The 25,608-nt window shown below is 39.6% G+C and overlaps 1 protein-coding gene and 1 long non-coding RNA gene across 6 annotated transcripts in view; one reads left to right on the top strand and one right to left on the bottom strand.

Annotated features, from left to right (window-relative positions):
* The window catches only part of LOC127010445 (uncharacterized), a 58,169-nt gene extending 53,856 nt beyond the window's left edge, over window positions 1-4,313 (top strand). The window contains exons 4-6 of the long non-coding RNA XR_007763187.1: window positions 2,659-2,763; window positions 3,030-3,153; window positions 4,186-4,313. This is a non-coding gene — a long non-coding RNA (uncharacterized LOC127010445). The remainder of the gene's footprint in view (window positions 1-2,658; window positions 2,764-3,029; window positions 3,154-4,185) is intronic.
* The window catches only part of LOC127010440 (alsin-like), a 66,184-nt gene that overhangs the window by 39,462 nt on the left and 1,114 nt on the right, over window positions 1-25,608 (bottom strand). The window contains exons 2-12 of one of the 5 annotated variants that reach the window (XM_050884593.1): window positions 22,700-22,794; window positions 20,344-20,520; window positions 19,280-19,550; window positions 17,909-19,092; window positions 15,188-15,343; window positions 13,743-13,829; window positions 4,789-5,081; window positions 4,216-4,333; window positions 3,006-3,186; window positions 2,671-2,810; window positions 1,642-1,980 (exon numbers count right to left, since the gene is read on the bottom strand). In XM_050884593.1, the coding sequence (XP_050740550.1) occupies window positions 1,642-1,980; window positions 2,671-2,810; window positions 3,006-3,186; window positions 4,216-4,333; window positions 4,789-5,081; window positions 13,743-13,829; window positions 15,188-15,343; window positions 17,909-19,092; window positions 19,280-19,550; window positions 20,344-20,517 (2,943 nt within the window). In that variant the 5' untranslated portion in view covers window positions 20,518-20,520; window positions 22,700-22,794. The other 4 variants (XM_050884594.1, XM_050884597.1, XM_050884595.1 and 1 more) reach the window with 4 other exon arrangements.

Here is a 25,608-nt window from a genome sequence, read left to right as displayed (position 1 = left end):
TCTATTGTTTCACTGTTAGTCTTGCTTTTCTTTTCTTTGTTGTTCACTGGGGCATACATACACATTCATGCATACAAAATACCAATGTTCCCCATCATCCATACTATCCTACAACCACCCAATCATTATCCATCCTCTCTTACCCATACTCGTGGAGAGACTAATATTGCACACCTTTCCATTCCTCTTTCCTTTTCTATCCCTGCCCATACTGCTCCTCCCACAAAGCCTTCCCACAGCCTCCCTCCAATATCACTTACACACTCCCACGAATCACATCTTTGCAGGTCTTTCACCAACACCCTACACTCTTACATTTCCTCTCAGAAATGCTTTTATCCCTTCTCTCCTCCTACACTCAATCCATTCTCATTGATATATGCAACTCTAAAAAGCTCCTCTCTCCTCCCCTCTCCTGGGAAATATGGAGAACCCCTCTGCTTGCACCATCTTTTGTCCACCCACAAATGGGCCACTAGCAGCTGACAAAGCTGATGTAGTGCTTATATATATATATATATATATATATATATATATATATATATATATATATATATATATATATATATATATATATATATATATATATATATATATATATATATATATACAATACCCTCTTGAGTTTCGCGCTATCCGAGTTTCCTGATCCCCAAATTTTGCAGTTAGTCCTAAATTCTTACCATCCCGACTTTCGTGCATTATCACCCCGAGTTTCGCGCTGCTTTGACACATACGGGTCACGTCTACTTACCATCGGCGTCACGAACACTACCTTTAAAAGTAGTATCACACTGGACGTTTTCCTCCAAACATTGTGGCTATGGCGTGCATGTGTGCGAGAGAGAGAGAGAGAAAAAAAAAAACTGAAAGAGAGAACGGGTCGTTTTGAAGATGCAGTTGAAGGTGGCTGCCTTACGATTGGCTGACAGTTCTGAAAACACGCTTGTGATTCGCTGGGAGTCCGATGACGTCATCGCCGACGCTCACCCTATCAGCGGCTTCACTGCCTTAATGAGGTCGAGGACGGTGAAGCCCCCCTCCCCCCTCCCGTTAGGTACGTTAGGTTAAGTTAGGTTTAGTTAAATTTATTTGGCTCACAGTTTGGGGCGGCGGAAATATGAAGCGAAGGACGGGACATGGTGGCGGTGTGTGTGGTCCAATTCGTGGGCCTGTGTTGCGAGAAATACCTCCTTGCAAAAATAAATCACGGTGCTGTCCACCATGCATGCGGACGGGGAGAATGCACAGCAGGAAAAAGATTAATTTACCTGGTTTTGTTCAATTAGTGTGTCCACTTCAAAGTGTGAGCGGGGAGTGAAATGAATAGACAGTATGCATGTTGAACCTCTCTCTGTGAGTTGTTTTGAGGCTCCAGAGGCAGGCAGCGGTGGGTGACAGATACAATTATCACATTATTTCACAACACACTGAAAACTGAAAAAAAAAGTTTCGTCTGCCCATGCAAGACTAGCACACTTGTAGAATTTTACCCATATGCTTAAACAATATCATGCTTCTTTTACCACATTCAACAATTATTCAGGCCATTCTAACTGCTCTCCCTGCCAAACATGTTGCTATGGATTTTTCAGCCTTCTTGATGTCAGTAATGTTTTTAATATGGTCTTATTGACTTACCTGGTTATTGTGTGCAGCAACAGAAAGTTGCTTCCAGTGAGCATAAGCAACCTTGATCTTATCAAGAGTAAATGGGGAGTAGTAATTCTCTCCATCAGTCTTCATGTCCTTCAGAAAGCTCTCATAGTCATGTATGTGCTGTAGTGGCCTGAGGATAAGGTAAGAAAAGAGGTCACTGGGGCTGCGCTGCTTCTCCTCGGGCACCATGGTGGCAAACACAGACTGGCACTTCTCCAAGGTGGTGGTAGCATCCTTACTAGTGAGGTTGAGGCCACTCATGGCTATAGCATCACACACCAGTTTCATATATCGTTGGTAAATGGACTTGTGCTCCTCAACCTGAAAAATACAAATATGACATCAAAAATTTATCTAAAGGAGAAATGTATTGCAGTCTAAGTCCTTTAACCTTGTTTGTAAGGAATGGCCTCATACAGGTTATCAGAAATGCCAGACAACAGACTGTATTGGCTATCAGTTCACCTCTTCACCACTTGAGGCCCTTGACATGCGTTTTCATGACAAAGGCAACACTTATCTTTTGTTTGCCAAATTTTCCATTTTACACTGATTCCTATGGGGAAAATGGCTTCAGTTTATGAACATTTCAGGTGACGAACTGCTTTCAGGAATGAATTAAACTCGTGAACCAAGGTTACACTGTATACGAAAACCAATTATCTTTGAAATGATATACAATACAATATTCATGAACTTTTTATATAAATATTGATATTTCATCATTTGAATCTTCCTCATGCAGGCATCCCTGATATACTTCAGCTCCCATAAAGATTACCTCGTAGCAAAGGGGTTGCGGAGACCAGTTAGTCTGGAGCATAGGGTCTGTGCTATCTGAGCTGTTATGTTAATCTCTTTGTAACACCAAAATTAAATAAATGAAACTGAGAAATGGAAGGGTACTAGATAAGAAATTACATTCTATGAGTGGAGCACAACTTCTGTCAGCAACTAACATAAAAGAACAAATAAAACAAGACAATGACCCTCCCCAAGGCATCTCCCCACCTGTCGTATGATGGGGATGGCAGCAGTGACGTCTGTGGCCTGGTCATCCAGCAAGTCACTGAGGCTGCTGGCCACTGCCTGAGTCACATCCAGGTAGGCCTCTAGTAGTTGTAGCTTAGTATGCTGCATCTGGCTATTGTCTGCATTTATACACAAAAGCATGTACACACACACACACACACACACACACAAGTACATTTAATTTAAAGGAATTTTCATATTCATTCTTGAGATATTTCAGTTTTATATTGTCAGCAACTATTCACTTAAGTTATAAAACAGCCACTAAATACATGAATGAATTAGATTCCATTGTTTAGAAATTAAAAACCCACCTGAAACTACACTGCCTGCCCCAGAGGATGAGGTGCTTGCATCCTTCTGTGAAGACGCAGAAGAGGAGGTGGCAATCTTGGTGCTGGAGGAAGAGGTGGCCAGGAAGGGCCTCACTACATGATGCACCACAGCCTTCAACAGACTTAGGTAAGCAGTCTCACTCTTCACAAACTTTACTACCTGTAGACAAGTAAAAGGCCTTCAGATAACATTAATTATTACCACAAAAAATTGTAGACTCATTGTCCACAGATATAAATTCCATTCAAATGGTCTGACTTTTAAACTATAGCTCTTCCAAAAATCGTTATCAATGTCACAACCATCATGTTTTCTCGCACAAAAGAGGGTAAGGAAGAGACTGATTTGTACACCAATTTAACTTTTGGTTAGGAAGTTGAATAACTATTTACAATCATGATTCAATAATTTACATACATTATACACTGTATTCATCGTTGCCTTCTGTACTCATAATCATGAGTTCAATAACTTACATACACTATATACTGTACTCATTGGTATCAAAAATGTACTTTTTTCTCTCAAAATAAGACTATAAATACTTGCATGCATCTTGGAAAGCAAATGTTGCATTACTTGAAAGCATAACTTAGGCCTATAGGAAGTCTAGAGATCAGATATTATTTTTGTAGCAGATGATGACCACCATCAAATGCAATGAAATGCTTCAGGCAGCATTCTCTGTATGGTAAAAGAGCTGGGAATGGTGATTGATGCACAAAGTGATTACTTTGAAAGGAATAGTGATTAAATATAAATCAGGTATGTATTTTGCATTTTATAGCCTGGGAACTCTTATTGCACCTCAGAAGAGCAAGAAAACAATTGATGGTTTACAATAAATAGCAATGAGATCATTAAAATGAAGATGAGACATAATTATTTAGTAATATGGTAAATTATTAAATATATGTGGTCTTTGCAAGACAAACACCATAGATCAAAATCATGTGACTTTGAATAAAGAAAATCTATTTCAAAATAAAATACAACTTTAATTTGTTGTGCATAAGCAAACTAAACTAACCAGATACTACCAATGCCAACCATAGATATAACATTAAAAACTGTACTTGGTTAGATTTTTTGGGAAAAAAAAAAAAAAAAAAAAAATAAGGCCAATTGCATTTGAGCATTGCATTCGTATAATTTCAGTAACATTAATGATATGGAGAGTCTTGTTACCTGTGGGTGCATCTCATCTGTGGTGCAGACAACACTATCACACTGACACAACACTGACCGGCAGTGCATTGTGGCATCACCTACAGGAATCTGCTGAACTTTGGCCTCTTCCTCTGCCCTGCAAAATGATAGAGAATGATTTTAGACACCAATGCAGATATAAAAATTATACTGTGTACTTCAAGCTTAGTTATGAATAAAAGCACACCTGTGCCTAGTTGCATGTTGGAAAAGAATGATTTTAACTTCATAAAAATTTAGGTGCATTTGTAAACATGGATACTTGGTAACTTAACAAGCATAGTTCTAAATGATAGTGAACAATCTTGACTATGCTCATGAGAAAGTTTTACTCACAGTTCCCTTCTACATACTTTCAAGAATTCCTGTTAGAACAAGAATGAATGACCAAACCCAAATAAAGGAACATAACTTCCAAGTTGACATGATTCCCAAGCCATATTTTCCAAAGTTTTGTAGGATATAAAGTTTTGCGGGACATAACTTGAGCCTGAAAATATAATATGGTAGATTAACTTTACTCCTCCACAAACATAATATTCCTATCAGTACCTGAGCTTGCCCACATAGTAAGTGAGGCCATCCACTGTGATGACAATGAGGTAGTTGTCTCCTGAGGCCAAATCCCTCATCAGTCCACCACACTGCTCCTCAGGCACCTCCAGTCTTCTTGGACTTGTGATCGAGGATCCTGAGATGCTCAACTTGTTGGGGGACTTGCTGGGAGACTTGCTAGGGGAAGGAGCATTGGTGGATGTGGTGGATGTGGTGGTTGTGGTGGTTGTGGTGGTGGTGGCAGCATTAGGACCTCCTTGTCCCCCAGAGTTGTCACCCCACACCCAAACCTGAAGAAATGGTGCACTATTATCTATTGTTGCACTGTACAAAAAAAATTGCATTACAATGAAGTATGCTGAATAAAAACTGACAAAATAAAATACTGAGAAAAAACATTTTGATGTGACAAAATATATTACAAACATAAAACATAAAGCTGATTTTAAGCCAATAATCCCATTGTAAATGTGCATGAGCACATGTAATAAATTATTTTATAAAACCCACTTTAAATGTGCAGAAGAATATGTAATAAATTATTCAAACAAAATATGAAGTTAAAAACTAAAGCAACACAAAAAAGCAGATGGGCCATGAAACACGGCACTACAAAATACAAGCAAGTCTTGAAATGAAAGACTTCCAAAGTGACACTTAACATAAGCCTAAAACATTACTTGTGAAGGTTTTGTAAACCAGAGAATTGTACTGATATTAGTGGAAGCCTACAGAAATAATGGGTTAGAATTGAGACAAATAAAATTTTAATATGAACAATTGATGGGAACAAAAATACCATTCTGCAAGTCTTGCTACAGATAATCAGTCAAAGAATGTAACCAGCTGCGGACAATCAACATAAAACAGTTTATTTTATATACAACGCTGCCAGACCATATCACTTTCATGCATAATAACATGATACTGGTTTTGAAGGTCCTGATGGGGTGAAAAGAAAGAAAAAGGAAAAGTCAGTATGCGTTGCACAACAGATGAGCTTCTGTGATGTGACAACTGTTTTACCAATGCTATGTACATTGCAAAACAGAATTAAGACAAAACAGAAACAACCTACAGAGTTAAAGAGAGAGGTATATCTAAGATCAGTCGGAAAAGCAAATCTGTCCTTGAAATATTGTCTATAATGTGATCATATACCACCTTAAAGTAAGTAATAGCAAAACCACCAACCAAAGAAAGATATTTTTCACATGAAATTTTCTAGTTATTTAAAACTATTAAGTGCCATACTCTGTACTCTGTACCTGGAAAAGTAATATTTCTTCTGAGTAGCATAACAATCAGCTACTTAACCACATGATAAAATAAACTATTATTCACCTCAGAAAGAAACACTACTGATTTTTAGATGAGTATAACCTCTCATGGCTATTAATAAAAAAAAGAAAGCTACACAACTTTGTTAGTAGTAAGTGCAGACAAAACAAAGCTTAGCACTGACATCATTTTCACGCAAACTCTAAACCCAAAACTTTAAGCCAGTGTCATTTAATATTATTTTTTTTACAATTTAGAAAATTTATAGGAGAAAATGGTATGTGGTATATCTATCTATCTGTATATATCTATATCTATCACATATCTATCTATCTATCTATCTATGTATATATATATATATATATATATATATATATATATATATATATATATATATATATATATATATATATATATAATTTTTTTTTCTTTTTTGCATTTTTTATTATAATCATCATCGGTAGTCTTCTGACTGTACACAATCCTGCAAGGAAGCTCAGGATTACTGGTATTTATACTGAACTTGAGAGTAAGCCTTCAAAATGGAAAGAAATGCAAAATTAATGGCTGAAGAACACTACATTATCTCCATTTTAACATATGTTAACATATTGAATATGAAAATAAACCACTAGTGGAGAAAAGAAGATGACAAGAAGACACAATGTTTGACATTTTCATTTTTCTGATGTCTACTGTCATAAGAACATTGTGTTTGGCTTCATCACTTTGATAATAGCAAATGAGTCAAGTTACCTTGTGATATTGAGTTAAATCTGAAATCTAGCAGTCTTTTAGCTTTTCCTTACAGGCTGGTCTCTTTTACTGCCATTAAAAACATTCTTATTCTGAAAGTTCACTACCCAACTACCTTTAACCTTCCAATCCTTCCTCTAAATTTCTAAATCTCTAAATCTGTTGTGAAAGATTTGTAACTTGGTCAGTATGCATGCAATAGCCATTCTTATTATAACTTTGGCAAACACTTTTGGCTAAATCATTTGTTAATAAATTTGCCACAGCCAACACTCATTGTTAATTCATAATCCTTATGTCCCTAATCAACCTATTATTATTATGTATTATCTGTATTATCTGGACCTAGAGTAATAAAATATCAAACAGCTACAGATAACCCCAAAATTTGACAATCCCTTTTCTTCCTTTGATGGAAACTGAGCTACTATTACTACAAACTATCCTAGTCTTTCAATATAAAATGGAATACTAAGTCCAAACTCATACTTCGAGTCACAAAAACCATTGTTCAAAAGAGCAGTCAAACTCATAAGCACCCTGTCAACTAACTATCTAACTAATGGGGAGCATATGCCTGGAGGGGCATCACTTCACTCGCTTGCCTCCCATACTCTCGACGTCTTCCCAAGCAAGCTCCCATACAGCTGTCTTATCCCTCCTAAGTCCTTTCCGGCAGGATCGGCCGACTTGCCCCAGCCATGAGTTACGTGGGCCTCCCCTTGGTCTCCTCCACTCAAGGATGTTTTGTAAAATAACAACCCTATGAGCAGGATCGATGTCTGGGAGACGTGCCAAGTACCCATATAGTTGGAGCTGGCGTTCACAAACTAAGCTGGCAACATGCCTCAATTCAGTTTCATAGAGTACTCACTGGTTCAACACAAAGTCATTCCAGCGATACCCCATAATCCTGCTAAGGCACTTGGTACCAAAGACATTGACACGCCTCTCAGAGTACACTGTTCAGCGTTCATGTCTCACAGCCATACAGTAAGACAAGCAGCACAAACGACTTAAAAGATCTGAATCTTTGTCTGCCTGCATAGATATTGAAAACGCCATACACTCATATTGAGCGAGTTCATAACATCATGGGCCAGGCCAATCCATCAAGTGACCTCCTGGTAAGACCCACCATTGTAGTGTACTATGCTACCAAGGTATGTGAAACTTTTGGTGACCTCGACATCCTCACCACATGCATGAACAGAATGAACTGTGTCATCAGGCAACCCTCCAAATGACCGGACCTTGGTTTTGACTCGGTAGACCTTCAGTCCCAGAAGCTTTGTCTCCTTATGTAGCATTTCAAGAGCCATCACCAGGAACTCCAGCGATTCTGCAAGTCCAGCATCATCGGCAAAAACAAGATGTCACCAATAGATAATCCACAATAACTTGGATCAGCAACTTTGCCTAATACCCAGTCCATGCAAGTGGTGAAAGGTGATGAAGCAAGTCCCGAAATAACAGGGAAGCTGCAAACGGCTCCCCCACACTTCACAGCACTCTGAGTCCCAAAGTAAAGGCCAGTCATCACCTCAATAATCCTTGCAGGAATCCCACAGATCCCATAGAATGTCCCAGGGTGCCTCATGATACACAGAGTCAAATGCCTTTTTGAAATCAACATAGGCTGCAAGCAGCCCCTGTCGAAACTTATGTCGGCATTCCACGAGGATGCGAAGTGCTAAGATCCGGTCATTTGTTGACTTGTCAGGCATGAACCTGGATTGCTCAGGTCTCTGGAACTTCAGCAGATGAGACTGAATTCACATCAGAAACAAATGAAGAAGCACCTTGCCCAGCACAATGATCAGTGTAATACCACGGTAACTGTTGCAGTCCTGTCGGTCTCCTTTCCCTTTCCAGATAGGGACAACCAGCCCCCTTTTCCAGTCAAGAGGGATGGCACAAGACTGCCACATGACAGACAGAACTGCATACAACCCACAGATCATGGGTTCACCCCCAGCTCTCAACATCTCTATGCTGATATTACAGATCCGAGTTGCCTTTCTACCCTTCAACTTCTTCACAACCTCTCTCACTTCCACAAGAGAGGGTAGAGTTTCATCTGTTGGTGGATCGGCAGCTGCCATCTGCAACCCATTCAGAGGAAGCTGTCTGTTTGGGGGCTCTGCTGTGTACAACTGCCCAAAGTACTCGGCCCTACAAGCCCGGTACCCATTCGCATCTGATGCTATCTGCCCATCAGCCATTAGGATAGTACTCATCAGAGAAGTGGATTTGGAGCGGAGCTTCTTCAGTCCTCGTCAAGCAGGTCTTACGTCATTTTCATTTAAACTTCCCTCGACCTCTTCAGCAAGACCTCTGACGTCACCCCATCAACCCTAACTATTAATTTCAATCAAGCAATCAATCAATGGAGGCATATGCAAGGAGGCATGTCCTCACCCACCCTAGGATGCATACTGCAGGGGTTCCTCAGAGCAAGTTTCCATGCAGGCACTTTCCCCATGCTAGGTACAGCAGGCATTCCTGCTATGTGTCTATATGGGTGACACACGAGCTCACGTTGTAGGAATACATGTTCTTATGAGAAAAATGTTATATGGGCAGCACTGCCCTGACTGACTGGCCTTTTTTGTACTGCTGCCTCTCTTGCCAAGTGCTATATGGCCACGCCCTTGCCACATGACACCAAGAAGGAACGTACATATAAACACATATACGTACTATATGTTATGTAAACCGGACATAATACCGTACAAAATCTTACAACGACTGGCAATGAGGATGCCAAGGGTGAGGTGGAAGCAGTGAGGTGGTGAGAGCAGCGGGGCTGGTAAACAAAGGAAGTGTAAGGTGTGCTATGTGCTTTTCACAGTGCCCTTCCACATGTTATTGTGTTTACATTTTCATTGTTTGTTTCTGTATTTTCTGTTGTGTTTGGTCTGACTGACTGGAGTGTTGGCATGGTGTGGTGGTGGCAGCAAGGCGGAGCGGGCAGCATCACTTGTAAACAAACAAAATTATTAGGTGCCATGCACATTCCACAGAGAGCTTCCACATGTTATTGTGTTTCTCCTACATTTTCAGCACTTGTTTTTGTTTTTGTGTCGTGTTTTGTTTTGCTTGACTGACTGGAGTGTTGGCACGGATGTGGATTTCAATAGTTCCTTCATTCCTTGCATCCACTTCACATACTGTGGATTCAACTCAGGCACTTTCAGTTTGTGGGTTATACTTTCAGGTCCTCGAGTAGTAGGTGATTCATGTAGTGTGAAGACGCTTTGTGGGCATGCCTGCTGTACCTCCCAATAGGATCCATTGATTCATTCTGGCCACAAGCTATGTGGGCACCCCCTTGGCCTCCTCCACACAAGAGGCAGTGGATGAGTAGTTAGTGTGCAGGCGTGGTGATCCAGAGACCCGGGTTCAAGTCCTGCTCACTATCACAAGATGACAATTTTTCAGCCATCACTGACTGGTAGAAAACAATCCACATGCTGCCCTGATCATCACCTATCAACCTATACATTAGCAAAATTCTCTCAAGAGGATCAAGTGAAGCTCAAGGAGGCAGCATGAGTCTAGCAAGAATCAATCAACAGAGGCAAACATCTGAGGGCGCATTGCCTCCCCTACCCTAAAATGTCAAACCCGTGGGTTCCTCTGGGCAAGTCTACATGCAGGCCCACTCCCATCCTGAATACCTCATAGCAAGATCTATTGACCTGCTCAAGTCAGGAAGCCATGAACTTAGTAGGCATTCCCTTGGCCGCCTTCACTCAGGATTGTCTTTTACAGAAACAACCCATTGAGCAGTGACAGCTTCTGGATAGCAAGTCATATGCCTGTATAACAGGAGTTGGCATTCACACACCACAGATGTACAGTCAAACTTCACTTTATGATTGTTCATACAATGAAAATTCTTTGTAATGAATGATACGTTTTACTACTCATCCTCACTTAACATACGCCAAAATTTGCTTTAACAAATTTTTCATCCATGGTCATTTTTAAGAGTGGGCTTTTAGTTACCTGATTTAAACAAAAAAAATCTTCATCACGGCATCAAAGTGTTGCCTGCCAGTTTAAAGTTACATGCCGTTGTTCTGCACTATGCTACCAAGGTATGTGAAATTTTCCAAGGTCTCAAGGTCCCCCTCACATGGATGAACAGATTGTACTGTTTCATCTGGTAAGACTAAACATCTGTAGTTTATTTTTGGCCCAATAAACCTGAGTTTTCAAAGGCTTCACCTCATGCAGTACCTTGAGAGCCATCACCAAAAACTTTTGGTGACTCGGCGAGAATTACTGCATCATCAGCAGAGACAAGGTTGGTGACCGACAGATGCTTCACAATAACTGTGGTTTGCAACTCTGCCTAATACCCAGTCCATATAAGTGTTGAAAAGTGATGGGGAAAGGATACAGCCCTGCCTCAATCCCATGTTCACAGCAGAGAAGCTGGATATGCCCCTTTATACTTTCCAGACTCTCAGTTTCAGAATACAGCCCAATCAATAGACCAACAATTCTTGCATGAATCTTATGAAGCCACAAGAGCTCTGAGTGCCTCACAATGCATTGAATCAAAGTTGTTGTATTTTAGATTGACATAGACAGTACACATCCCCTATAAAAACTCATGTCAGTGGTCCACCAGTACACGAAGCATTGGAATAGAGTCAGGTCAGGTCAACATACCAGACATGAATCTGAATTGCTCAGGTTTCTGCAACTTTAAGCAGCTGGCTGAAAATCTGCATAAACAATAGATGGGCGAGGATCTTCCCTGACCCACTGAACAGTGCAATATCATAATAGTTGCTGCACTGCTGATGGTCCCCTTTGACATTCTAGATAGGGATGACCAGCTGTATTTTCAGTCGGAATAAATGGTATCAGATTGCCAGAGCATCAGTCAAGATTGCATGCAGCCACACCTCCAGCTTAGCAGTTTCACACTGATGTTACAAACACTGGCTGCCTTCCTACCCCTCAACCTTACCACAGCCTCTCTAACTTTGTCAAGAGGGGGTGGATTTTCAACAAATTCATCATCTAGTAAATGTAACCCAAAAGTTGGGAGTTGCCACCTCAGAGCATCTGCCAATACAGCTGTTCCTTTTTATCAAGCTGATGAAATGGTGACTAAAATTAGACTTTTCATGAAATGTGATCAATACTAGTGTACTAAGTACATTTTTCAACTGTTTCAGCTCCAGTTTTGGCAAAACTAAATTTAGATTAAATGTTGGCATGTAATATCCTAGAAATAGTCTTTTACCTGAGATCAACCAGTGTTGCTTAGTTTATTTGGAATGGTGGTGGGACAGCAGCTACACGGTTACAGAAAATACTGCCGTCCTACAGAAGTCAGTATCTTGATTAAGGAAATAGTTGCTGACTTGGTACCTACAGTGCTTGAAATGAAAGCAAATAACATTGCTTATTTTTGGCTAAAGGACTTTTTCAGGGATATGTAACATTTACTCTAAATTTATTTTTGCCAAAGTGATGCTGACAAAAGTTGAAATAAGTGCTTAGTGAATAAATTAGAATGTATCACATATCATTCAAAGCCTGATTTTACTCACCTCTGCATTAGCTTGATGAAAGGACAACAAAAAATAAACAGAGTTGCACTGTCATGTTTTCCTTTTCCTACAATGGCTTTATTTTGCAAGAAATAAAACGTGAGATGTTATTTTTTCTGTGATGCTTCTATTAAAAATAATTTGAATTATCTAAATGAAATCTGAATCTCTGTCAAGTAACACCTCTGTGGTGCAGTGATTAGCGTGCCTAGCTACAAATCCACGGGTTTGAATCCTGGCCTGAACAGTCGGAGTGCAACTCACTCACTGTTCATCCTCCTTTTTGCGTTAGTCAGTGAATGTGTTCCTGGGGAAACCTGGGGAAGGTAAACTGTGGTAACCTGGATTTCATACTGGGCAACCACAGGCTAAAGGGACAATGCAAAAGATGAGTACCAAGATCACATACAGGTTTAGCGTATGTCCCCAACTTTGCCTTTTCCATTACAGCTCTTTTAGAAAAGGAGAGGCATTGCCTTTCTGTTTGCTCTAGGCTGATGAATATGATACAATGCACCCTCATACCTAAGTACAGCTTTGGAAGTCTCCCATTAAGTCTAGTGAAACTGTATCCCCTCAACAATGTTTGGTTCTCAACAGCAGTCAAGCAAGCAATTGCTGTCCTTGTTTATAAAAATGAAAAATTAACTACAGGAGTTATCAGCAGACAGTAGATTGTACTCACTCATTTGGGAGTAGTTTGAATAGTGGGAACTAGGAATACTGTCTCATTTCATGCTGCATTAGTCTTTCTCTCATGGAAAAACAACAGAGAATATTTAGTCTGGCTAAGACTATTTGTGGGGTTTCAAATTTGCAGTGTTCTAAGAAACTGATCTCTAAAAAATTGGTAGTTATACTGTACAAACTATTTCAGCCATCAGTGCAAAAGTATGTAATATGAATGATATGCTGCCTCAAGCAATGGAGTTCAACCTACTCTGCAACAGATGACCATGACCACTAGCTACTCCTTTCCTCACTCAACCCACACAAGACCAAGTACACATGCAATTATTAGTTTGCAAAACTAGCAGCAACAGATACTAGCAGCGACAAAAGGGACTACACCGCATTGTTCCTTGACGAACCATCTCATGGCAATCTTCAGTCCAGAGTTTAGCATTCCATCTCTACTACAGTAATCCTTATTAGACATAAAAGTCAAATTTCAACAAATTGAAAAAAGCCTCAAATGAAAAGTCATCTTAAACAATAACCACAACAGGTTTGAAAAAGTAAAGAGTCTTTGTTAATCACAAAAGACTGCAATGGGAGAGGAACTTCACTGGACACAAAGACTGTCAAGTTATCACAAGAGAGAGAGGGAGGAACCTTCCACTGTGATGACTTATGGGGCTTTGGATCCACTGTGATCACAGCAACATCATCTCTAGTATCTTTGTGGTTCCATATATAAACCTAGAAATAAATATAAAAAAATCATTAAATAAGTAAAATTCTAGTTTATCAAATAAACTATAGATATCATAAACCATTTTTATGAATAAATGCACTATACCTTCAGTTAAAAGTTTGCCATAATCACCAGTAACTGTTTTCTCACAATAAGCAGAGTATAAGAAACCATATTTAACTATCAGGAATATAAATCACCCAGTACAAAGGAAAGGTTAGTCATATCACTTAAGCACTGTACCTCACACTGGAAAAAATGTACAATGTGTGTTCCTGTCAAATTCCCATGATGGGTACAAAAAAAATTGTCATTTTAAAAATTGTATTACCAATTTCATAAGTTCAGCTTAAAAAAATCTTCCATTGTTTGATAAACCACTATTCATACATTCTTTCTCCTTGGTTATGCACACTTTTTGCTATTTCATAGTCATTTGCTGCATGACACTTCCACAGACTGTCATGCATCTTCATCATAAAAAGAATATGAATTTCTCTGGTGAATAACCACTGTTATTACAGATGATTATGTTCAATGAATGATGTTTATTGTCACTGTTTTCACAAGTTTTTTTCTTCTAAATATATCACACTAACATATCCATTAATGTCAAATGATACAAAAAGGCAATTTTTTAACAAAAGTTAAATTTAGGAAGAAAAGAGAGGTGACATGTGTCTCCCTTGGCAGTAGTTTGGGGACCATGATAGAAAGATTTTTGTCAGCAATGTGTTGAGCTAGAACCAACCTGTCAAGTCAACCTGTGGCCAGTCATCAAGATAAAGTTTAAGAATGGCAACTGGAGAGGAAAAATGTAATAAATGAGCATAACACTTTTTGCATTCTGAATTGATAAAAAAATATATGCCAGACCTTCTATAAGCTAGTGCTATTTTGTAAACATCCATCAAATAACATTAAGTCTATGGCATATCAATTTATTTATAGTACAAACTAGAGTATATTATACAAGAACAGACCTTGCTCTCCATAAGTTTTAAAATGAGTGATGCAACTGTGATTCAAAAGGGAAAATATTGTGGCCATAGGGAGGAAAAAGAATCTATAATTATAAGTTAACTACAACAAAGCATGCTGACTTGGATTTTGTTAAATTAAAAATCTGAAAAAACTCTGGATTTTTAAGACTTTTACATCATCATCTGTAAACGTACCAGACACTAGTTTAATTATTCACTGTGATACTACTTTCTCTAGGTTCTCCCAATCCTTCACTACTCAAAACATGCCATCTGTCCACCCCACCAAACAAACACTGCCACCACCAACACCCTCACCAAAATCATCACCAATACCACCGCCACCAAGAATATATCATCCCTCCAGAGTTGCTACTCACCTGGCCGTCAATGGTGAGGGCAGCTGTATGGTGGGTGCCACACACCACCTTGGTCACTCCCATGTGGTTGAGCGATGTGATACAAGTTGGTGTTGAGCGATGGCTTAGGTCACCTAGGCCCAGCTGACCTTTGCTGGCAGACCCCCATGCCCATACCTGTCCACATGAGTCATATATACACAATTGGGCATACACAGAGTAATATTGCAATACACTGTACATGAACATTACTGTAACAATCATTCTTCCTCTATGAAAATGCACCAAAATATTATTACTTTGCCACACAAAACTTTCAATATACAGTACAATACCTCGGTTTACGAGTGCATTAGTTTAGGAGCGTTTTGATTTATGAGCAACAAAAAATCACTAAAAATGCCTTGGTTTACGAGCAGTGACTTGGTGTACAAGCATCCTGTCTACACAAGTCGAAGAAGCGAGCGTGGGTTTCATTTGTTAGCCACAAGACGAGAGTACTCAGAGTGGAAAACAATGGAAATGGGATCTGAAGCTGGTGTCACACTGGGCCTTTTTCCTCCAACCGCGTTTGTGGTAGGCGCAACAGGCAACTCCAACTTTTCTGGGTGTGCGTCACACAACCAAGGTCAGTTGCCTGTATCCACAACGTAAACAAAGCAGTCACCCTGTATCCGCATGGCGCCGGTTGCAACAGTAAGGGCTGCTGTGACTTGTGGTGCTGTTACTCAAATTATGCTTCAGTTAAATGAAAGGAAGAAGCAGTTGTAGGTACGACCATGGCTTCAAAGACGGAAGGACAGGAGTATTTACCCAAACAAACTCACTCCTGGTTGGGCGTACAGGCAACCGCAGTTGCTCCTAGCTCCAACAGTTGAAGGAAAACGCCCAGTGTGACACTGCCTTCAGTCTGCGTTGTACACTCACAGAGGTAGCACCAGCGCGCTCGTGTCCACTTACATATGTGCTCTGGTATGCTATCTTTGTGTTTTCAGCACTATATTATTCCTATATTATTTATATATTATACTATATTATTTATATTATTTATCATTGTTATTTGTTAGTAAAATTACTTTTATTCTGTATAAAATAACATGCAAAATGATTTTTGTGTTAATATTTTTGGGGGTATGGGACATATTAATGGGATTCACATTAATTTAAATGGGGAAATTCATTTTGGTTAACGAGTGTTTTGGTATGTGAGCAAAATTCCAAAATTAATTAAATTCGTCAACTGTGGTATGACCATACTGAAATGCAAATAATAATACTTTCACTAATACAAAATAGATTAAAATGGAACATTCAAATATGATGCATGAAACTATACTACCATTAATTCTAATTATGCTTGTATCTGAATAGTATGTTGACAGTATATAACAAATCTATCCTGTTTAGTGTCATGCCAGTAATGCTGGTTTCAACATAAATATTATGTAAATACAAGAAAAGTTAGGATGTGAAGGTAACAGGAAACAGTTCAATGTAAATACAACTCAAATTCACTTTCCATGTCATACTAAGAATATTAAAGCCATTATAGTCACTGTACAATAAACTCAACCAGAAGCCCCGCCCCCTCCTCCATAGCGAAGGGAGCTGACTGATGGGAGAAAGGAGGTTGGAGGAAGGAGTCAATGATGATGACTGCAGCAACATTTGGTTAATTATCTACTATGGTCTTGTAACTTATTAAAATTAATCCCAATTTCAATGAGCACTGACACCGTTACTCCTCTTCTCCCTATTCTTTACTTCTGTGAGTCTCCCTTGACATATTTAGAAAATATACATTTAAATACTGATGGAAGAGCCAGAAAAATGAACCTCAGCCCTTGCATAATTCCAAACATGTTATTACATGTTACATAATGTCATTAAGGGAGTGTCGCCTTCTTTACTCTTGTTTGAGAACATCAAGATTCAATCCATACTTTGGTTTATTTATGCAACAATCCTTTTGTAATGAAGTATCATTCCTGTACTGCCTGAGTAAAACACGTAAATCCCTTTAATAATAACGCAAAAGTATGCAAAAATTCAAACGTCACTTTACTTGAGGATACCACAGAGCCGATCTTTGAGAAGGGTTTGCTTTGTCTCTTTTGAAGGAGTAACTACTGTAGAACATTTATTGTGGATTCATTTTTGCTTACTAGTCTGCATCTCTCAGTATAATATTTTACTTGCAAGTACTCTACAAAAAACTGTGAATTTGAGGGGAAAGGAACACTGAAAAATGTTAAACTAAATATAGTTATTTAACTCCACATAAAAAAGAGAAAGGTTTCCTCTTTGTGGAAAGAAAAAAAAAAAAAAAAAAAAAAAAAATCGGTTGAGGCATAACAGTTATGTCCTTCTAATTGGCAAAAACACAGTTTTGAGATAGAGGGCATTTAAAGTTTGAGGCGTAGCTGAGCGCACCATTAAAAGTCATGTATTTGGGTTGCCTACGGTCCCAATATTTTTATCTATTTTGCTAATAAAAACCACTTTAGAAACCAGGTTTTGTCATGAAACTTTGAAAGACTGTTGCCATCATCACAATCATATTTCAGAAACACACAGGGTTTTTGTCAAATCTCAAAAATTATCATACATTTCAGTGCGACACTCCCTTAATCTCAAGCTACTTATAATTTACAATATTTCCTTTCATTTTCTTATTCTTAACTTATATCAAATTTGAGCAAGTTTACAGATAAATAACTATCAGTACTCAGCTTTACTTACCTCTGTGTTAAGGATATGGCACCCCCCATCAATGATAAGACAGGTGTTCTTGGCTACCTGCTCTGGGCCTTTTTCCACTGATAACATTCCATCCCTATTGATCTTGGGGAAACTGAGACCACCTGATGCTGTACGTGAATGAGTCTTTTTACGTGCAAGCTCATCCGATAGGCGGCGTGGAAGACTGTTGCACTCATAAGAATCACTTTTACTCATCTTTGGAGTGGGGGTTTTGGCATATAAAGATTCTAAGGCGAATGGATCAGATTCTGGGGTGAGGTCTGGAAGTTCTCCGTCTGCACACTCACTACTACTGAAATGCCTCGACAACTGCCCCACCTTGTCACTTACGGTCCGCACCCCTGTGGCTACTAGGCTTGCAGCACTGTTGGCGGCACTTGCCACATTTTCTCTGATGAGTTCTGTGGCACTATCAATGTGATATTTGTTGATACGGTCAGTGTCCGGTGCACCACACTCACTGGGGTCTGCATTAGTAGTCATCCAGGACAACTGGCGGGAGATGAACTGCCTGGCTGCATCTGCATTGATGAAGAGGCTGCTGCTGCCACCCCCAGTGCTTCCCTTACGTCCACTGTCACCATCTGCCTCATCTTCTCCACACTCCACCACCTCAAAGTCACTACCAATGCTCTGCTTGTGTTGGCGAGCAATTTCCTTCAACTCTATACCAGAATGGGACTCAACTGGAGTATTGAGGGCTGTGCCATTGCAGGATGCCTCTCCTGAGGTTGGGTCAAGATCATCTGCTACACAGTCAGATGACTCGCCATCTTCGTGGAAGGCACTGTTCCTGGAGGAGCGACCGTCCATGTTGATGCTGCTCGGGGCTGGAGAGAGAAGGTCTGAACGTGGGTCATGGCTGCCATAATCTTTTCTTACTGCTAGGCCAAGCGGACATTTTTCAAACCTGTCCTCAGCCTCCTCATAGCAAACCCGATCCCCTGTCTCCCGACGGCACTGCTCACATGACCTTACAAAGGAGTCATAGTCAGGCATGGGGTCAGTCTCAGCTGAGGGGTCAGAGTGGACAGGGGGCAAAGCTTCCACAAGGGCCACAGTGAAGTAGGCCCCAGCCTCCACTTGCAGCACCCGTCGCCCCTTGAAAAAGTCAACGCGCACAGGGTTGGTGATTTCATTTTCAGTCTTGTTGGTGAACAACCCTGGAAAATAGAACATTATATATAGAGTCTACTGTATCAATAAAATGATATATGGTTGTAAGTGAAAACGTAGTGGATTCAAAACTGTTTCACAGCTGTTAACAAGCTGAAATGTTTATTTCAACTTAAACCTTAGGGGTCACCTCCCAACAGAAATAAATGAAGAGTTCCAAGAGTGCTAACTCACCAAGAGCTGGGCCACAGCCCTGAACCCATATTTCATCTTGAGCACTGAGGAAGAGGATGTGGTCAGCACCAGCTGCCACTGCCCGCACCCGCACCTTCCTGCCCTTCTCCTCTTGGCCGTGGGTGCAGGTCTTTTTGGGCTCCAGTATTGACAATGGCCGAACCTCTCCCCCTGCCAGATCCCGAGTGAAGACCTCTCCGGCATCCGTAACAAACACTACCTGACCCCGATAGACTGCTGCATCCCGCACACACCGGCTGCCCAGCTCCACCTGATCCATGAAGAACCCCAAGTTTGATAATAAATCTCTTGATAATAAAACTACTGAGATACTCTCAGTTTTGATAAATTTATTAGGAAACTGCTACACTTGATGGAAGTAATATGTATGCTAATGAAGCATGTTCCATTATGGGGATAATTTTAGATTATCTTCACTCAACTGTGGCACAGAATTGAGGCATGGGCTTAAGATTTGAGTCTTGATAGATTGTCCCATTAGCTATATTGTCATTACCATAATATTAAGAACTATAACACAATTCTGCCATTGCTGCACGGCTTATCAATCTGTCAAAAGTACAACAAACATATATCAGCACCAATGGAACCTATGTCCTGGACAAGCTCTGACTGATTGACTGAGGAGACAACACATTTGCTGCATGTTCCAGTTTTGGTCTTATCAATGCGATTATTTATTTTGTGTAGGTGTGTGAATAGCGAATCAATGAAAACCAACTACTAAACTATCAATTTGCAAAATGACCATGTGTGTGATTTTTTTGGATTTTTTTTAAGTCCAGGTCCAATATAATGGTTGACTATATTTTGGGCACTGGTGGTAATCCCCAGCCCATTACTGGTGCAAGTGAATATTTTCTTACAGTGGATTCAAATTGAATTTTTTTTGTTATAAGTGATATCCCCACCATATTAACCAATTAAATGGACAGACATGCCTTGTAATAGGTTAACTTCTTAAGAAAAAACATGCAAGGAAAGAGAAAGCTAATTCTTCTGTTATTAATATGACTGTGTAGCATGATGTAAGATCACAGTACCTGCTTCAGGTTGCCACGCTCATGGCCTGTGTACTGGCCAATGTACAGCCTACCACCCGTTGTCACAAAGACTGTGGTATCATGAGAGGCAGCGACACGAATGACTGTTTCTGTGGGAACGATGAGCATGTTCTTGGGGTCACCTCCCCGCCACCCATGAGTAGCTACCATCATACACTGCAAAATTCAAGGAACACAGATATTGACCTTCCATGTACTTTGACCTTTATAAGGATAAACACACTCCTGATAACAGTAATGGGGTAAAGGCAGAGTACAAGGTAACAAAACAAAGATATTATGTAAACAGGAGACAAACACTAAACCATTCATGTTAATGACATACTGTTACATAAGAACGTGAAATGAAGTAATTAACTGACACTTATTACAGAAATATCTTTCAAGTACTTATGGATCTAGAGAACAATTAATGTTAAAGAAAAGCAATGTCTGAAGTATTGCTTACCAAAAAAAAAATAATAATAATAATAATAATAATAAAAAAAAAAAAATCATACTACAACTTTAAACTTTTTTCAAAGGGAATGAAGTTGCATGAGGGAAGAAATGTAAAGGAAGGCAAACATACCTCTTACAAACTAAGAATTCCTAACCAAACTGTCAGAAAGCCGGACCATCTAGATCACTGTTTACAAGACTGACACCTTGACCATCTATTCATCCTGTCTTATCAGCTCCGTAAAGAGAGATTACACTCTATGACACACTTCACTGATATAGGGAGCACAGCATGGCCCTGAATGGCACTACAGGGGACAGCTTGATGAGTCACATTCAGTGCAAACTTTTATTATGTTTACTGACTTATTATTCTTTTTGTGTGCCATACTTAAGTAATCTTCCACATGACAAGACATGAGTATCCAATTGTCATGGGAGGTGGGTTACCTTAACTTCTATTTACTTCAAGACAACAAAATCTCTTTTATCCAGATAGGGAATACAACAACACAAGTTTTTTTTAAGGACATCACTTACACTATTGCCTCACAATGTTTTCACTACTTACATCAATTATATTGTGAAAGGTGTTCAAAAACAGAAACATAGATGCGAGTTGTATCCTCACCCCAACAACCAATAAGGTATACAGTCATACCTCGGTTTACGAGTTTAATTCGTTTTGGAATTTTGCTCGCAAACCAAAATGAATTTCCCCTTTTAAATTAATGTGAATCCCATTAATGCATCCCATATCCCCCAAAATATTAACATAAAAATCATTTTAAATGTTACTTTAGACAGAATAAAAGTAATTTTACTAACAAATAGCAATGAAAATTAATATAAATAATACAGTATAGTAATATAAATAATATAGTATAACATATAAATAATATAGTAATAATATAGTGCTGAAAACACAAAGATCACACACTAGAGCACAAATGTAAGCAGACCCAAGCACATGGGTGCTACCTCTGCAAGTGTATATTGCGGACTGAAGGCAGTGTCACAATGGGCATTTTCCCCCAACTGCTGGAGCTAGGAGCAACAGTGGTTGCCTGTACGCCCAACCGGGAGCGGGTTGTTGGTTTGGGTAAACACTCCTGTCCTCCTGTCTTTGAAGCCATGATCATGCCCACAACTGCTTCTTCTTTCCATTTAATTGTAGCAACACATCCATAATTTGAGTAACAGCAGCACAAGACACAACAGCTTTTACTTTTGCAAATGGCGCCATGTGGATATGGGGGGACTGGTTTGCTTACATTGTGGATACAGGCAACTGACCTTAGTCATGTGTGACGCACATCCAGAAAAGTTGGATTTGCCAGTTGCGCCTACTGCCAATGCAGTTGGAGGAAAAAGGCCCAGTATGACACCAGCTTGAGACCCCAATCCCTTTATTTTCCGCTCTAAGCGCTCTCATCTTGCGGAGAACAAAGAGAGCCCACACTTGCATCTTTGACTTATAAAAACAGGATGCTCGTACATCAAGTCACTGCTCATTAACCAAGGCATTTTTAGTGATTTTTTTTTGCTCGTATATCAAAATGCTCATAAACTAAGGCACTCGTAAACCAAAGTATCACTGTACAAACATGCTTTGTAATCTGTAAACTTTCACTTGTAAAACAAGGAAAAGTGTAGGGAAAGAGAAAACTATTTATGTCCACTCAATAATCTTCTGAGATGTATAGCTTTAGAAAATTATTTTACATACCACAAGTTTACAACCCACACTTAAAATGTGAAAAATAAAAGCTACACTACTAAGAGGCAAAAACAAAATTAGATGGCAAAAACAAAATTAGATGAAGATCAAACAACTATAAATGACCATCTCATGTCCAAGAGATATACCTAAGACCCAAATCTGAACACATACCTTCTGGTAAGCATTTTAAGGTGGCAGTGGCTGAGTGTGTGTGGTGTTCCTGGGGCTTGTGTTATGTCCTGCCCTCAGAGTCTGCTTTCTGCATACTACAAGCACATAACTAATGTCACTTGAGTGTTACCTATAGATTCTGTGGCAAATATTTTAAATGTTATTGTAATGCAAAGCATAACACAGGGTTACAAAAAAAAAAAAAAAGTTTGTATGTTGTCTAAATTTTTCAACTGATTTAGGACAAATTTGCACCACTGAATCAGAAAATGACACCTGTTTTCATGCTTGAAAACATATCACGACCTTCTAAGAAGGCACAGAGGAGAGAATGCGCTATAGCTGCCAGGAGAAGGCAGCTAGCAACACGAGGACCCTCTACAGCCACTACAACATCCGAGCCTGGTGTTGAGGGGGAGCTGGCACCTCCTGATACCCCCATCAAGAATGGATAATATCCTTGTAAAAGAAGGGGACTGGATGCCTGGGAGTAATACTTTATGCAGAAAACTCTCTGAGACCTATACAGCCTCCAGCACCGTTTACACAAAGTGATATAGATCACGATTTAGAAAAGTGGCTTTTTCTCGATTCTAAAGTTGCTCACACATAATTCGATATAACTTCAAAAGTTGTGAATGTATCAAAAAAGTTTTTTCAACAAAAGAAAGAGCGTAAAAATACGTAAATTTTGAAGCCGAATTTTTGCTCTATATATCTTTAAACATTAGTTATGAATTTCTTTGTAGGATTTTTTTGGGGGGAAAAAAATATAAATTATTTTTTTTTCCTGACTTTTATACACACATACACACACACGCACACACACACACATATATATATATAAATATATATATATATATATATATATATATATATATATATATATATATATATATATATATATATATATATATACAGGTAACTCGATTTACGCGAGTATTGTGTCCTTGAAGAGGTCGCGTAAATCAAAAACAATGTAAATCAAACAAGAGGTAGGTTTTTATCGAAAAATAAATATTCACATCATTCAATGGAGAGAGAGAGAGAGAGAGAGAGAGAGAGAGAGAGAGAGAGAGTATTCATATCACCGAGATATCCACTCAGGCACTCAGTCTCAGTCTCACTCGTGTGAGGAAGAAATGAGGGACACCATGAGCGACTGGCTAGTATTGGTACTGGTACCGAGCAGTCTGGTACTGATACCGTACCGTATAGCTGGTACCGTTAGTACCGGTACTGGTACCGGTACCTGCCAACCCCTACTGTTGAGTAGCGTGGCAGCGTGGGTACTGTATTGTTGTTCAAGTGGCGCACGGGAAGAACTGAGCTCAGCTGTGTGGCTGCGGCGCCGTGTGAGTCCAGTTGCGTGAGACATCTGGTGGCTACTCCATAAAATATCGCGTATAAGTGAAAAAACGTGTAAATTAAACATTTATTTGGATTTTGGACCCTGCATTATTTAAAAAACGCATAAACCAAACTCGCGTAAATCGAGTTACCTGTATAAAACACCTGGCTTCCAAATGCAAGCAGTACAATGTTGTATACGGTGTTAGGAAATCACATAGATTGGATAAAAACTTTAAGACTAGTTCCTATTTTTTTAAGGGTGGAAAATTTTTAAAAAATGTAAAAACTGAAAAACTATTCTTCGAATTCCGCTGCAAATTGCACTTACCCATCTTGTAACAACCCCAATTAACATATAATTAAATAATAATTGGCCTAAAAATAAAAAATAAAATAATTTACAGTGAAATGGATACCTTAAGGATTCGATGGAAAAGTACGGTAACTTTAACCATATAGCTTGACTAGGGGGGGAAAATTTATGAAAACTTAGCCCCCTCTGGCAAAGTTAATACTTACATCATGGATTTCTTTTTGGTCCCTGAATGCAGTGCAGTGACAAGTGACTTCCGGAAAGGAGAACGAATCCAATTCAGGGACTATTTTTTGTTGAAAATAGGGGATAATAATTCATGAAAGCGTTGCCTCCTCTGGCGGCGGCCGCCATGACGATGGTGCTGCCGCCGCAGTTGTGAAATAGTTTGCAGGAGGTTTAGGGCGGGGGAGCATATTTAAACTATTCCAACCGAACTTTACAACCCAACAGCTAAGTCCGTTGTTACTGCACTGCATTCAGGGACCAAAAAGAAATCCATGAAGCAAGTACAGTCGTCCCTCAAATAGTATGGTTTCGGTTTTATACGGGTTGTCAAGGACATTTTTTTTAAAATTTTTAAATTTCCCGCTCATCGCACGAAGTAGCCATGGCGTGAGTGGCAACACCGTTCTACCAAAACACCTGCTGAAAGCACCCCAAAGTGTTCGAGAAAGGTGTTCACCTTGCAGAAGAATTCAGATTTAGGAAAAGTTACGTTATGGGATGAGTTACGTTGCGGTAGGGAGAGCATACTACGTGAATGAGAGCAGTGTTCGCTGTATCTATCATAGTGTAAAACAAGTTCTTGCCGCAGTAACTGCCAGTGCTCCAAGAGTGGAGATAAAGGCCATCCTTTTACTAAGCCTCGTCGTTGCTGTGGTAATGGCATCTCACTCGCAGTAAAATGGCGTATGCTGATCTTCCTGGTGACGTTTAACATGCAGTACTAGTTGTCCTGGCTGATGGACTCCTTACAACAGAAGATGAAAAGGAAGCTGCAGTGGTTATGGTGGCACAGAGGTGAAATGCAATGGAAACACTTATATGTGTTTGTTTGGGCCATATTTACTGATGACGTCAGCACAGCACGAAGGCGCTCCACCTCTAAAAGCTGGGAGCCTGCGGACGTGCCGAGTTGGCAACTCGTGCTGCTGCGTCACGCGCTTGAGAGCACTCAGGACGTTCTGAGAGTTCCGATTCCCGCTCTCAAACGCAGCCCAGAAGTGTTTCTAGGGGGAGT

This window comes from Eriocheir sinensis, chromosome 43 (genome assembly GCF_024679095.1).
Source record: "Eriocheir sinensis breed Jianghai 21 chromosome 43, ASM2467909v1, whole genome shotgun sequence".
NCBI classification, from domain to species: Eukaryota; Metazoa; Arthropoda; class Malacostraca; order Decapoda; family Varunidae; genus Eriocheir; species Eriocheir sinensis.
This window is presented reverse-complemented; position numbering and strand designations above follow the sequence as displayed.